The 12,901-nt window shown below is 36.0% G+C and overlaps 1 protein-coding gene across 10 annotated transcripts in view; it reads right to left on the bottom strand.

Moving 5' to 3' along the window:
• The window catches only part of LOC127427890 (voltage-gated potassium channel subunit beta-2-like), a 216,536-nt gene that overhangs the window by 8,775 nt on the left and 194,860 nt on the right, over nt 1-12,901 (bottom strand). For all 10 annotated transcript variants that reach the window (XM_051675802.1, XM_051675807.1, XM_051675804.1 and 7 more), the window contains 4 exons: nt 10,936-11,056; nt 10,295-10,389; nt 6,950-7,070; nt 1,338-1,426 (listed from right to left, as the gene is read on the bottom strand). In XM_051675802.1, coding sequence (XP_051531762.1) covers nt 1,338-1,426; nt 6,950-7,070; nt 10,295-10,389; nt 10,936-11,056 — 426 coding nt within the window. The remainder of the gene's footprint in view (nt 1-1,337; nt 1,427-6,949; nt 7,071-10,294; nt 10,390-10,935; nt 11,057-12,901) is intronic.

The following is a 12,901-nucleotide window of genomic DNA, read 5'->3' as shown; positions in this document are numbered from 1 at the left end:
GTGCAGGCCAGTCAATTTCTTCCACGCCAAACACAGTAAACCATTTCTTTATGGACCTCACTTTGTTCACAGGGGCATTGTCATGCTGGAACAGAAAGGGCTATCCCCAAACAGTTGCCACAAATTTGGGAGCACACAAAGCCCAAGCCATTACATAAAGAAACATTAAGATTTTACTGGATTTAATGGAGTAACCAAATTCGTTAATTAGAAGGGGGTGTCCACAAACTTTTGGCCATATAGTGTATATATACTAGGGCTGTAAATCTAATCAAATATTTTTTTTTTTTTTTTTACAAATTAATCGCACAGTTTTCTACGATTGACTGCGATTAAATTATGCTATATTACAAGAAACATTTAAAAATCATAAATATACTTATTTTATACTTTGTCTCAAAGAACTTATAATAAATAGGTTAGTCATCATTCATTTTAATTATTCAAATATGTACATTTTAAAAATGTATTTATTTTTTTGCAGACAGAGTTAGACACATTTTTACAGGTATTAATCTTTGATACAAGTATATGTATACATGCCATAAAATCAGTGGACAGTGAGACTACCATAATGAGCATCTTTTTTAATTTCTTATTTAATTCTTTTGACTTCTAAGTAAAATAGGACCATGACATTTTCCTGACAGGTTTCGTGAGAAACCCCCATAAGGATAATAAAAAAAAAAAAAAAAAAAAAAAAAAAAAAACACTTTTTGATTAAATATTTTGGAGCTGAGCTTCATATTTACTACAGTCATTTTCTAAAATTATTTTATTAATGTTCATGACCTCTCAAGGCCTGGAAATTACAATGTCAAAATTCCCTGGTTATTTTAACTCCCGGTAATACCATTTCACAACCAGCAAATGACCCATTGCTTAGCTCCGCCCCTCATGGTTACTGTTGCTTGCTCAGACAATTCACAGAACGTCCCATAGCAATGAATTGGTGATTTCCATGAACAGTGCGATTTTCAATAATATGTGCTCAAAAAAGTGTTGGACAAATGGATATTATTCTTCCATGGGCCTTAATGATGTGACAATGAAAAACATTTTAATTTCAAATTTTTCTTTGAAGAAATTGTTACATTATGTCGCAACAGAGTTTTAGGATCGATTTTGGACATTGTCTGTAAAACTCCATTTAAAACTATCCAAAACCACAGGACGTCCATTGACGTCCAAAATGCTAATCTGATAATATAATTAGTTGTTAGGGTAGGACTGGTCAGAAACATTAAGGTGGGGCTTAGCAAAGGGTCACTTACTGCACATTTGATAAATTAAACTTTGATTTGAAATGCATTATGCCATTTTGTTTGCGTACTCACCTGTATTGCTCCGATATTCTCCATGAGCTGGTCGGTGTTGGAGGCTCCTAAGAGCACAGAGCTCACGCCCTCATTTCTCAGGCACCATGCTGCAGACGAGCCGTAAATACGTTTAACATCAATAATATGACATCCAATATCAATACAAATACATTACAATAACATAAAAACACACACATACCGCACCCTTTAAAGCAAACCCTATCCCTCTTGTAGAGAAACATATATACAGTATATATTGAAAAAAAAAAAAAAAAAAACTCTCTCTCTCTCTCTATATATATGCACAAATTAAGCCATTCCAAAATAAAAACAGCTACTTCTCCCACTCCTACACACACTGAAGCATCTCACAAAACACACAGCAGTTGCCAGACCACACTGTTACCATGGCTCCCAGCACCCGGACACACTGAGCACTCAAATTCAGAGCTGTGTTTGTTTTTTTAATATCTGCAGGAAGAGGAGAGAAATCTGCAGGAGCGCAGAGGAGGTGTAGAGGAGCCATGCTGACCGTTGCTGTTCCCTAAACACGATCCATGCAACACTGCTGCCACACACAGACAGGAAGGAAACTCTGTGGGGATTTGAATTCCTCCTGGGAGTTCATTTGCATGTGTGTGTGTGTGTGTAGTGTGTGTGTGCGTGAGTGAGTGTATGCCATCTGTATAACTGGCATTCGGTGTATTGGCAGTGCTGGAGCTGTTTGTGTGTTTACTGTACGCGCTTACAGTACACGAACTGTAAAAATCCTGTCAAATCTACCCTCAATAAGCAGTGTTGGGGAGTAAGTAACTGAAAGTAGCAACGATACTAACTTAACTACATTTTTGAGAATAAGTGTAATTTCCGAAAAGTAGCAAAGTACCATTACAAAATGCTATGCTGTATGATCACGTTTATAATCAAACACACTCTCCTACGATGTCGTTTCTCTCTGTAGCATTAGGAAGTCCTAACGCTTATTAATTTCAGTGAATAGATTTGTAAAACTCACGCTCAATAGTTTTCATAAAAGTCCCTGCCTCATTTAGTTTTTTTGAAGCTAACTGAATATTTTGTTAAATACTGTTGTTCATCACTACGTAGGCTTGGGCGGTATAAGGGTACTTACTGCAGGACGGCTGAAATGCATTAACTGCTATGCCGTTTATTCCGAAGTAGATATTTTCACGAGGACACCATTGGGCAGGACTGCTTTATATTATTTATACCTGAGAGCAAAGCATGAAATAATGGGAAAATACAGACAAAAATTCAAATTTGTGTGTTCTAGTGGGATGCTGTTAGCCTTTGATGGAAGTCCGATTCATTTAAATTAACTGGTTCAAAAATAGATTCGAAGATTTCTCGCTCAATAGAATAAAAGTCATAAAAGTCCTTGCACATAATTTTACGTGGTCTTTTATAGAAAAATATTTCGTTAAATACAGCTGTTTATCGATGCAGTATTGGGTGGTATTATGGTACATAACGTACGACACGTTGGTAGAGATTTTGCAATTCTGTTTAAACTGTAGTAGACATTTGCATGGCTATACTTTAAGTGGACATGGCTTTATTTTGTTATTTATACCTTTGAGTAAAGAAAAATAGTATATAGCGAAAATACAGACAAAAATACAAATTTGTGTGTTCAAATTAGTCACCCAATGATTGAGACGCTAACTAAACTACATTTTTGAGTAGCGCGACAGTTGCTCAGTTGTCTGCAAAACAGATTTTATGACTAGTTTTCCAGTAATGAGCCACTTTTTCCAACATGCAGCGAAGTAGCGTGTCAAAATGCGACATTGCTGTCACACTGCACTTAACACGATCAAACTGAGGAACTGATCAAAAGCAGTCTCCTTAGATGTCATGTTTCTCACGAAAAATAGATTAGTAAATTTCTCGCTCAACAGTTGTCATAAAAATCCCTGTGCGTCATTTTACGTGTTTTTTTATTTGTAGCTTAATAAATATTTAGTATAATACTGCTGTTTATCACAATGTAGTGTTGGACAACAGTAGAAATGCAGCAGCTAGTACTAGTATTTTGCTTTGCCATTTATAACGCAGTTGACACATTTGCGTGGCTTTAAGTGGACTGGACTTTGTGTTACGTCATTTATACCTGAGAGTGAAAAAGACACATGGAGTAATGCAAGTTTAATGCTGTCACCAAAAAAGCACTCCTGTTCTTTTTAAATGATATAATCTTAATAGTTATCTAAAAGATAATATCCCCTTTAAACAGCTTTAATGTAGTTACTTTCTGTAGTTAACTGTAGAGTAGCTATTTCATCAAAATGAAAGCTTTACTTTTGTTGAACTACTTTAAATTGAGTAGCCTGTAGCCCTCCAAACACTTTAAATAACACACCTATGGTGTCACCCTTCAAAATCATTTGCCTAGTTACATCCCTGTGCAGTTCATTAACCTTCACAGCAGATCTGACCCACAGTCCTATTTTTAAGATGTTGCCAGTTGTCTAAATGAGCAATGGTGGCTGTTCCAGCTGTAAATCGATTGGCTGTGCTCGTGCGGGGGATTTGCAGAGCTTGGGAGGGGCTGGCAACCCAGTAATGAGGTGTGAAATGTAATGTATGACTGCATTAAAGGCTAGGTGAGAGAGAGGGATGTGATTCTATCGGTCGGTGCTCAAGGGATTGAGGTCCTGTCAAGAATTGTATTCCCCTGTGTCCTGCAGTCGATGAATCACTGCGAGTGTGCTGTCACGTACGCACCGCCAATTTATGACTTTTGTGAGGTCTATCTGGTAGTTATGGAAGATGAGGGACTTCCTGCAACCTTATGGATCGTAATTATGAAAGATAACAGGATATTGTCTAGGGCTGGGAGGTATGACGGTATACTGTTTATACAGCGGTAGAAATATTTAGGACTGCTTTATGTTATTTAGATATAACAGCGATGAAGAAACTTGAAAATAGAGAGTGAGACAAACAAGTCAAGATGAGGACTTTTTTAAAGGGTGTTAGGCACAATGCAAAGCAGTGATTAATTGTTTACAGTTGCTGTGCAACTTTCCGCATTAATATATAGAATGCCATTGAAGCGCGGTAACGTGGGCGTAAAAACGCTATTTTTAGCAACTTTGAATGTGGCTTTGAAAGTCGATACAATTCTTTTAATATTAATAGTTTTACTGTTTCGAGTTTCTTGCATTTAACTCAAGTGTAACATAATGAGAAGATGTTTTTGCACTGATGTCAGACTTATTTATTGTGAGGTATCTTTTCCTGTTAAAGAAAATGTTCTGGTCCTATTTTACTCCAAAATCAAAAGAAACAAATAACAAATATTTGTATTTATTTTTTCATATTAGGATATTAGGATTGTGACACTATTTTCATGACAGTTATGCACATTTTACCCCCAGTTCTCATTATCGCAATGTGAATTATGATTTTCTCATTACCACAACATAACAATCAGGGGTGTAAAGTAACAAATTACAAATACTCTCGTTAGTTTTTCCCAGGAATTGTACTTTAAGTAATTTTGAAGTAGGATACTTTTACATTTACAGAGTAAATTTTAAGTGCTGTAATTGTACTTTTACTGCGCTATTTTCCCTGCGTCCGTGTTCGCTACTTCCTGTCCTGATTTTATTTGTATCCATCAATGTGATTGGATTTGAGTATCTCGTGACTCCCGTCAAATCAAAACATGGATAGAAAACTTTAGCCAATTGCTATCATGGATGTGGAGGATGCCTCAAGCAGCAGTTCAACCCCTGAACATCCACGTCTGAACCTGACAGGGCTTTTCACAGTGAAGGCGGCCAATTGCTGGTTCGTGTCATGTGAGTTTAGCTTGTTCAATCCAGTCGAGATATCAGCAATAATTCTACGTCTAATTTGAAGGAACATATTGAGGTAAATTTAATATTTCTGCTTATTAGATTTTCTGTATCTATAACGCCTGTAAATTAGCTATCTATCACTGAGATTATTGGGCTGCTGTAAGAGATTTATAATGTTAGCTAGGTTTTAGGGCTGGTGGATAATTTTCTATATTTAGCCTATGTTCTACATCTAGACCTGCGGTGCTCATTACATTGATCGTGATAGCAAGACAACGACTGGTTGATCTCGATCAAATCTAAAAGACTGATTTTTGTTTGACTGACAGGCGGCTTAAGTGCGTGTGTGCGCTTTACATGCGCGTGTTCCGCGAGCGCTAATGCGGGTACGCACACTTCACACTTTTGCCAAAATGCCAGTCTTGGCGAGGTATTAATGCAAACACAGTCAGTTATGTCTAAAGTGAATGTAAACAGTGGGATAAAAAGTGGATTTGTATCAAAATGTCAGACTTGAAGTGTACTGTACATGTAACCGAACAGACCACTGTCTAGTGTGTCATTAAAAACTTTTACATTTTTTCATCTCTGTAATCATGTCTCGCATTTATTTATTTTTTTAATCAGATTCATGTAGTGTTTATCATAGACAACTGATGTATTTTAAAAGTTGGCAGTCAAAAATTCTATCTATATTTTTCATTCTTTCTGGCAAACAGCCATAAAAGGAATGTCAATTATGGTATGCTACATTTTGAAATTGCAGCATACAGTGTTTATTATAAGGGGTCGACGCATTCGCAACCCAATACTCACTACTCATGAGTACTTTTAAATGAGCTACACTTTTACTTGAGTAGTTTTTAGGACAGGTACTTTTACTCTACTCACACTATATTTTTGGAAGTAACAGTACTTTTACTTGAGTATGATTTTGCAGTATTATTTTCACTCTTTGAACCAGGAATATTCCTTTGACTACTTAGTACTGAAAAATCTGATACAATGTACTTATCGTGTACTTTTTGTTGCATTGTAAAGTACCTGCATTTAATTACATCTATAGTTACACTGTTAACTTTACACCTAACTTTAACCCTACGCCAACACTTACCCTAAACCTACCCATACCTGAACCACACTAGCAGCAAATGTGAACCCTGTGAGAATTTTGCAGGACAACATAGTTACACAATTAACACATTGTACTGTATGTATTTTAGATTTTGGTCATATAGTCCACCTCTATCGGCACACATACACACTCCAAATGGTATAGTCAGGTGGTTTTTCCCTTTAACTGGACTATTACTGTGCGCAGTAGACCATGTTCTCAAAGCTCTCAGGTCTCCAGCGTTAAGATTAGATTACTGTACTTGAAGAGGATGTTCTTAAATCAAACCGTTGTGGCCCTAACAGAAGCCTTCATTCTAGATCTTACGGAAGATATTTCTTTGAAACATTACACCGCATTATCTCTTTAAAGCATTATATAACAATTCCCTGCTCAAATACCAAACTGAATATCATGAAACACTATATGGAATCAACTTTAAGCTATTATACTTAACACTTAACATTACACTTAAGCAAGAATACGATGCTGAGAGGAACAGTCGTCCATTAACAGTTCCCTAATCGCATTCAATTGAGAACCCATCAGCAGGCGATAAGATGCTTCCACTCCGGTGGTCTGAGGAAAAGGGGGGATGAGGGGGAAGTGGATGAGCGAGGGACAGGACGGACGGACAGACAGACAGAAAGAGAGAGAGCGGCAGTGTGTCTTTGGGTAAGGCGTACCGATGGCTAGCTGTGGCAGCGTGCAGCCCAGCCGCTCAGCGATTGCCTGCAGCTCTTTCAGCTTCGCCTGCTGGCGTCGGCCCTCCTCGCTCAAGATCTTGTCCTTCAACCACTGGTAGCCCTGTTAACAACACAGCACACCTGCTCAAAAAACAGGTGCCCATGCCTACAGCTGTGCACATACATACACACAGAGTATACACACACGCTCTTGAAGGTGTAACACCCAGCAGCACCTGTGTGGGCGAGGGCCTGTTTTTAAACAAGTGACTTTGTCTACCCAAAAGTTCAAACGAGCAGAGATTACATTTTGCTCAAAGAACTTATGGTGTTAAAGAGATCTTATATTTATACACACACACACACACACACACACACACAAACATAAAGGGTTTAAATTGGTTTGATATTACTGGTTAGGTTAAGGGAACTTATTTTTGCAGTGAAAATACTAATGATTTAATGATTTATAGTACATCAGTTGTTTTATAGAAATAAACTCAGTCAACATGAAATCAAAACTGTCCCCTAATTATTGGGCTGGGTCTTCATTTGAACAATCCTGATGTCGATTCTAAAAAAAATAAAAATTAAAAAAAATAAAAATAAAATCACAAGATGGATGTTTTACTTTGTGCCAGGAATGCTAAATATGGAGATCGCAAGACAATCACTGGCTAATCTTGATAAAAGGCCAAAAGGAAAAATAGAGAACAAAACTAAACAAATAATGCAAAACTAGATCACTATTTATTTCCTCATTTTGGTACCTGCGCGCTGTTTGACTGACTGATGTGTGTGCGCGCGTTATGTGCACTTGTGATCTCAGAGCGCTTGTGGAGTAGCGGTAATGCAAATACACGCCTAAAAGGTAAAATACACTTTAACATTCAGTGGAAATGTATGGAGCTTATTTTCTGATATACAGAATTACAATGATAAAAATGAAAACCCATTAACCATTTTATCTTCACAAAGTGTCTGTGACGTGTCACAATTACAAAATGTAAATTATATGATTCAATTCTCATTTTAGTTTCATGACAATGCATAGTTTCAAAGTCACTTCATGACTTAAAAAGAAAAAGAAAAAACTAAATTAAAACTGAAGTTTGCATTTTACTTTGTCATTATTATTGTGTTAACATTAAGAAAATGCTTTGGAAAAAGATGAATTTGCAATTTTGCCTCAAGTGAAAATGTTTTAGTTTTGAATTTGACAGGCATGATGCATTCTGATGAAAATTAAAGTGAAAATGTAATAGTTTAAGCAAGAATACAGTTTGTGAAAATGCCATTTTTAATGGGGGTTTCCTTTTCATTATTGTATTTATTTATTTAAAATCGGCAGAAATTAAGTTCCATAAAAATGCAAGTCTTGGTGAGGTATTAATGTAAACATCATCTTTTATGTTTAAAGTGAACATAAAAATGGATTTGTATCAAAATATCGGACTTTAAGTGTTAATGCAGCTTAATAGACCTGCCACTGTCTAGTGTGTTAAAATACATTTCAAACAACAATAACAAGAAAATGAGAAAACCACCCACTGCTCTTGGATGGACAACTTTAGTAGCTTTAAAATGTATTATAATCATACAGTAAAGACCAGTCATTTAAGTAGTTTTATGTCATATTAATTACTATTTAATTTCTGAATGTAAACTTTAAACACTGTTTTCTTAATTTCGGTCTCTTTGTTCTATTGTTTTACTTGTAATTTGTTTCTTTGTTCTTCCTTTATTGCAAACCGTTTACTTGTCTTGAATAGTTACTTGATTACTTGAAACAATGTTTATTCAAATTAGTTAGTATTTTGTTGCGGTATCGAAATTGTTCAAATTGATTTCACATATAAGCAAAACTGACATTATAACTAAAGTACAGTATACCTAAATTAATTGGAATATAAATCAAATTGAATCCAAATCAAGAGCTTACTTTCTCAAAAAACAACCCTGGTTTATTGTGCACAATTCATTGGTCCACATGATTCCAAACACAAGGGTTTGTATTTGGTAACTTTTTCATCAAAATGTAAAATGACGCACAGGATATTGGTTAAATGTTAGCCAACAGCCTAAAAGCTATTTAGGTTTCACAGCTTTTGTAAAATCTTGCCAATGATACAGTTAATGACAGGGCAATTTATTGTTGTTAATGCTAATGTATTAAAGGTTATGACGGAAATAATTATACATTTGAAAATAAATAAATAAATAAATAAATAAATAATAATAAAAAATATAATAATTATATATATATATATATATATATAATATTATGATACAACTTGACCTTTAGCCCTTATATCACAGTGACAAAATAAATTTAAAATCAATATGGCATAAATTCTGGGACAAAATTTTCATTCTCTATGCAAAACTCACATTCAGGTTTGCCTCCTTTCTGAGATGGCGTGCCCAAGGATCTATTTAATTTCCAACTGATACAAATAAGATCATCCTAATTTTTTTCTATTTTTCTAGTTTAACATTCTGGTTCACTTGGAAATACTCACATTACAGAAATAAACTGGGTTGCGAATGTCATTTCATGTTGACTTTAACAACTAATACAGTTGCTTAGGTAAGTAAGATTCAAATAAAATAAGATTACATTTTAATTAATAACAAAATGAGAAAGATTGTGTGTGTGTGTGTTAGACCAGGATAAAGAAAAAATAATAAATTCTAAGGTCCATCATTTATAAATATAAAACACAGTGGAAAAGGACCAGTGTGGTCTAATGATCTAAACACTCATGGGTCTCTAAACCAAACTGATCCATCACTGTTCAGATCACCAGCACGGTTGTGTTATAGTCAAGTGTCAATACACACGTATGTTACACAGAGGTAACAAGAAAGCAGAAACAATTAACAGTGTGACACAAGACTACAGGAGGATGAGGGTGAAGTCGAGATGACGAATCACAAAACACCAATGGACCAAAACATGCAATTACACCAACATACAGCTCAGAACGGGTGTTGGTGCTTGTAGTGTGCACTTGAGTGTTTTAGTGTGTATGTTCTTTTAAAGACATGGATACAATGGTAAATTGTATTGTCAATCCTCCTCAGAGTTACCAGAGAAGCTCATTCACATAACAAAAAATAAACATGTTGAAGATCAGGCGTGAGGGTTTATGCCATCAACAAGGATGTTTCACAGACAAACACATCTACAGGAAAACACCCAAAGCTAGAACCTGGAAGACATGGAACACATCCACATTAGAACACCACAGACACGAAAAGAAATTACATGTGAGCCCACAAATGTTTCCAGAGGACCAGGAAGAGGAAGGAACAGAGAGAGACTCATGGGAAATGTAGTACCTTCAGAGAGGCTCGAGAGTACGGTGGCACCCCGCTGTCATATTTTCCTGAGATTATCCCGCAGGCCAGCGGGGACCATGTCATCGCACCCACACCTGTGAACAGGTCAACTGTTTTTGGCATAGTATGTTTGTTTTTGGCCCAAACTAAACTTTGGTGGGTTAAAGGAATAGACCACCCAAATATGAAAACTGTGTCATCATTCACTCACCCTCAAGCTGTTCCAAAACCATATGACTTTCTTTCTTATGCAAAGCACAAAAGACTAAATATATTTTAGTGCTAAACATCGAAAGTTCTCTCACAACGCTCATCAATTAGCAACAGATTTCAAGATTGACACATTTTGTGTTGTTTCTCACCAAAACTTAATAGTATGCCTTCAGAAGACTTGGAGTAAGATGAACAAATTACATGGACTGCTTTTATGATACTTTTGGATACTTGTAAAGCTTTAAAATGACACATTATTCACTAATATTGTATTGAAAAGATGGACATAGATATTAATTAAAACATCTTCTTTTGTACTCCACATTATAAAGTCATACTGATTTGGAATGACAAGTGGATGAGTAAATTACAACATAATTTTGAATATTGGGTGAACTATTTCTTCATAGAATGACAGCATCATTTACCGATCTTATGGAAGAGCTCAGGAAGTTGTACTTCCACTTTCTCTCTCTGGAACATGTGATATTCCGACTGTTCGCAGATTGGTGGGATCTGGTTAAACTGCCGGGCCACAGAATATGCCTCCTACAAGACACAAATGTAATGATGAGGTCAGCAACCCAAAGAATTAACCAAAAGAGGTCATATGATGGAAAAATTATGCTTCTTGTGCTTTTGAAATAAGAGTTTGATGTACTATGTAGACATTACTTCAACTTTAACAGTACAATACTCCCCATTCCACCCAGACCATTTACTGAAACTGTAAGCTGCGAAAACCGCTAACTCACCTTAATAAACAGTATGTTTGGTGACATTAGTGGCACAACAATTACACACTTCAGCTTTACACAAAGTGAGCCATAAGAAGAAAGCTTTCGTGGCTTATTTTTATATATGTTAGAAAAGCAACACAATCATGCAAGAGGGTGCCATGCTGAGTTCATTAAGTCAGCTTAAGGTAATGTTGACACTAAATGCTACTCTTTGCATGTGCAGAAAGTGGACTTAAAAATAAATAAATAAATATAAAGCTACAAAATATGGCCCCTTTATTGTTCGAAAACAAATCAGATTAATGTAAGAAAGCACTGGTATAGTTTGCAGTTGGCATTTAAAAACATGTTATGTCTCATGTTATGGGCAATGCCAATACAATATCCAGAAAGGCTGATGGCCGATACTATACTGATATGTACTAGGGATGTGCTCTGTTACCACTTTTAATATTTGGTTAACTGCGAGGTTTTATGAATGGTTAGTCGTGACATGGGAATAAAGAATGTTTATTGTAATGGAATTGCCTTATTCACCACTCAAAAAAGCATCTGCCCGGGCAGCTTCTCATTTCCTTGAGGGATTGAACGTAAGTATTAGAAGCAAAAGGGGGAAAACACTATCTTATCGTTTATCAAGCACTGAAACTTTGCTCGGTGAAACAAACAAACTGGAATCATGTTTAACGGTGTAACAGTCACAAAGCAGTCAACTCTTCTTCTGAACGCAGCAGCACAATTCAAGTGTTTCAAAATGCGTTAATAAATTGATAAAGTCTGTTTAAATGCTCTGTGTCTAAAAATGCAGCGATCCTGCAAGAGGCGCTGAAAGAAAACAAGTGAGATTCAGCCAGCCCAACAGTCAAAGATGCCCGTCCAGTGTGTGTCAGTGTATCACTGATCTATAATAGAAAAACAGCGCAGATGCACACAAAATCATATTTGAACAGCCCCTAACTCGCCCTATACTTGAAAAACTGAACCAAACATGCCCAGGAAAGCTGACGGTTTGTCAAAAATTGTCGAGCTCAGGTCTATTGCACATGTAGAATAACCGAACCGTGATTTTGATATTCGAATAGTGCCGCATTAAACGGTTAACCGAATGTCGACTATCCATGCACATGCCTAATATGTACAGATATATAATTAAATGATAGCAAATGAGACTTACAAAAATTGCAGAAGCAAAATCAAACATGCACTTTACACAATATTTACTGAAACTATGCAAAAATAGCAAAAGTTTATCCTCCCGATTCGGTTAGATTCCAAAAGCACTTGATTTAATTCGATTCTGATTCAATTTCAGTTAATTTTGGTACAATTCAGTTATAATGTCCATTTTGCACAAGTTATAACTCGAAATAATCGAGTTAACCAATGTACGCAAGTGTTCCTCAACGTCAAAAGTAGAATGTTGGTAAAGGTGTTTACATGCAACATGAATTCGGGTAATGGGCAAACAATCAACCCCTGTCGATCGGTTTATTCTTAAGAGGTTAATGACCTTACACCGATAAAGGAAAGCCGTTTAATGCATTTACACGACCACACACATTGTTGGCTTATTAAGCATAATCAGTGTAAGAACATGCATGTTAACACACTTATTGTTTCAAGTTCAAGTTCTCATGTACTTACTCAAGATAAC

The sequence above is a fragment of the Myxocyprinus asiaticus genome, chromosome 37, assembly GCF_019703515.2.
Source record: "Myxocyprinus asiaticus isolate MX2 ecotype Aquarium Trade chromosome 37, UBuf_Myxa_2, whole genome shotgun sequence".
Classification (NCBI taxonomy): domain Eukaryota; kingdom Metazoa; phylum Chordata; class Actinopteri; order Cypriniformes; family Catostomidae; genus Myxocyprinus; species Myxocyprinus asiaticus.
Note: the sequence above shows the minus strand (reverse complement) of the source record. Positions and strands in the feature narration are given on the sequence as shown.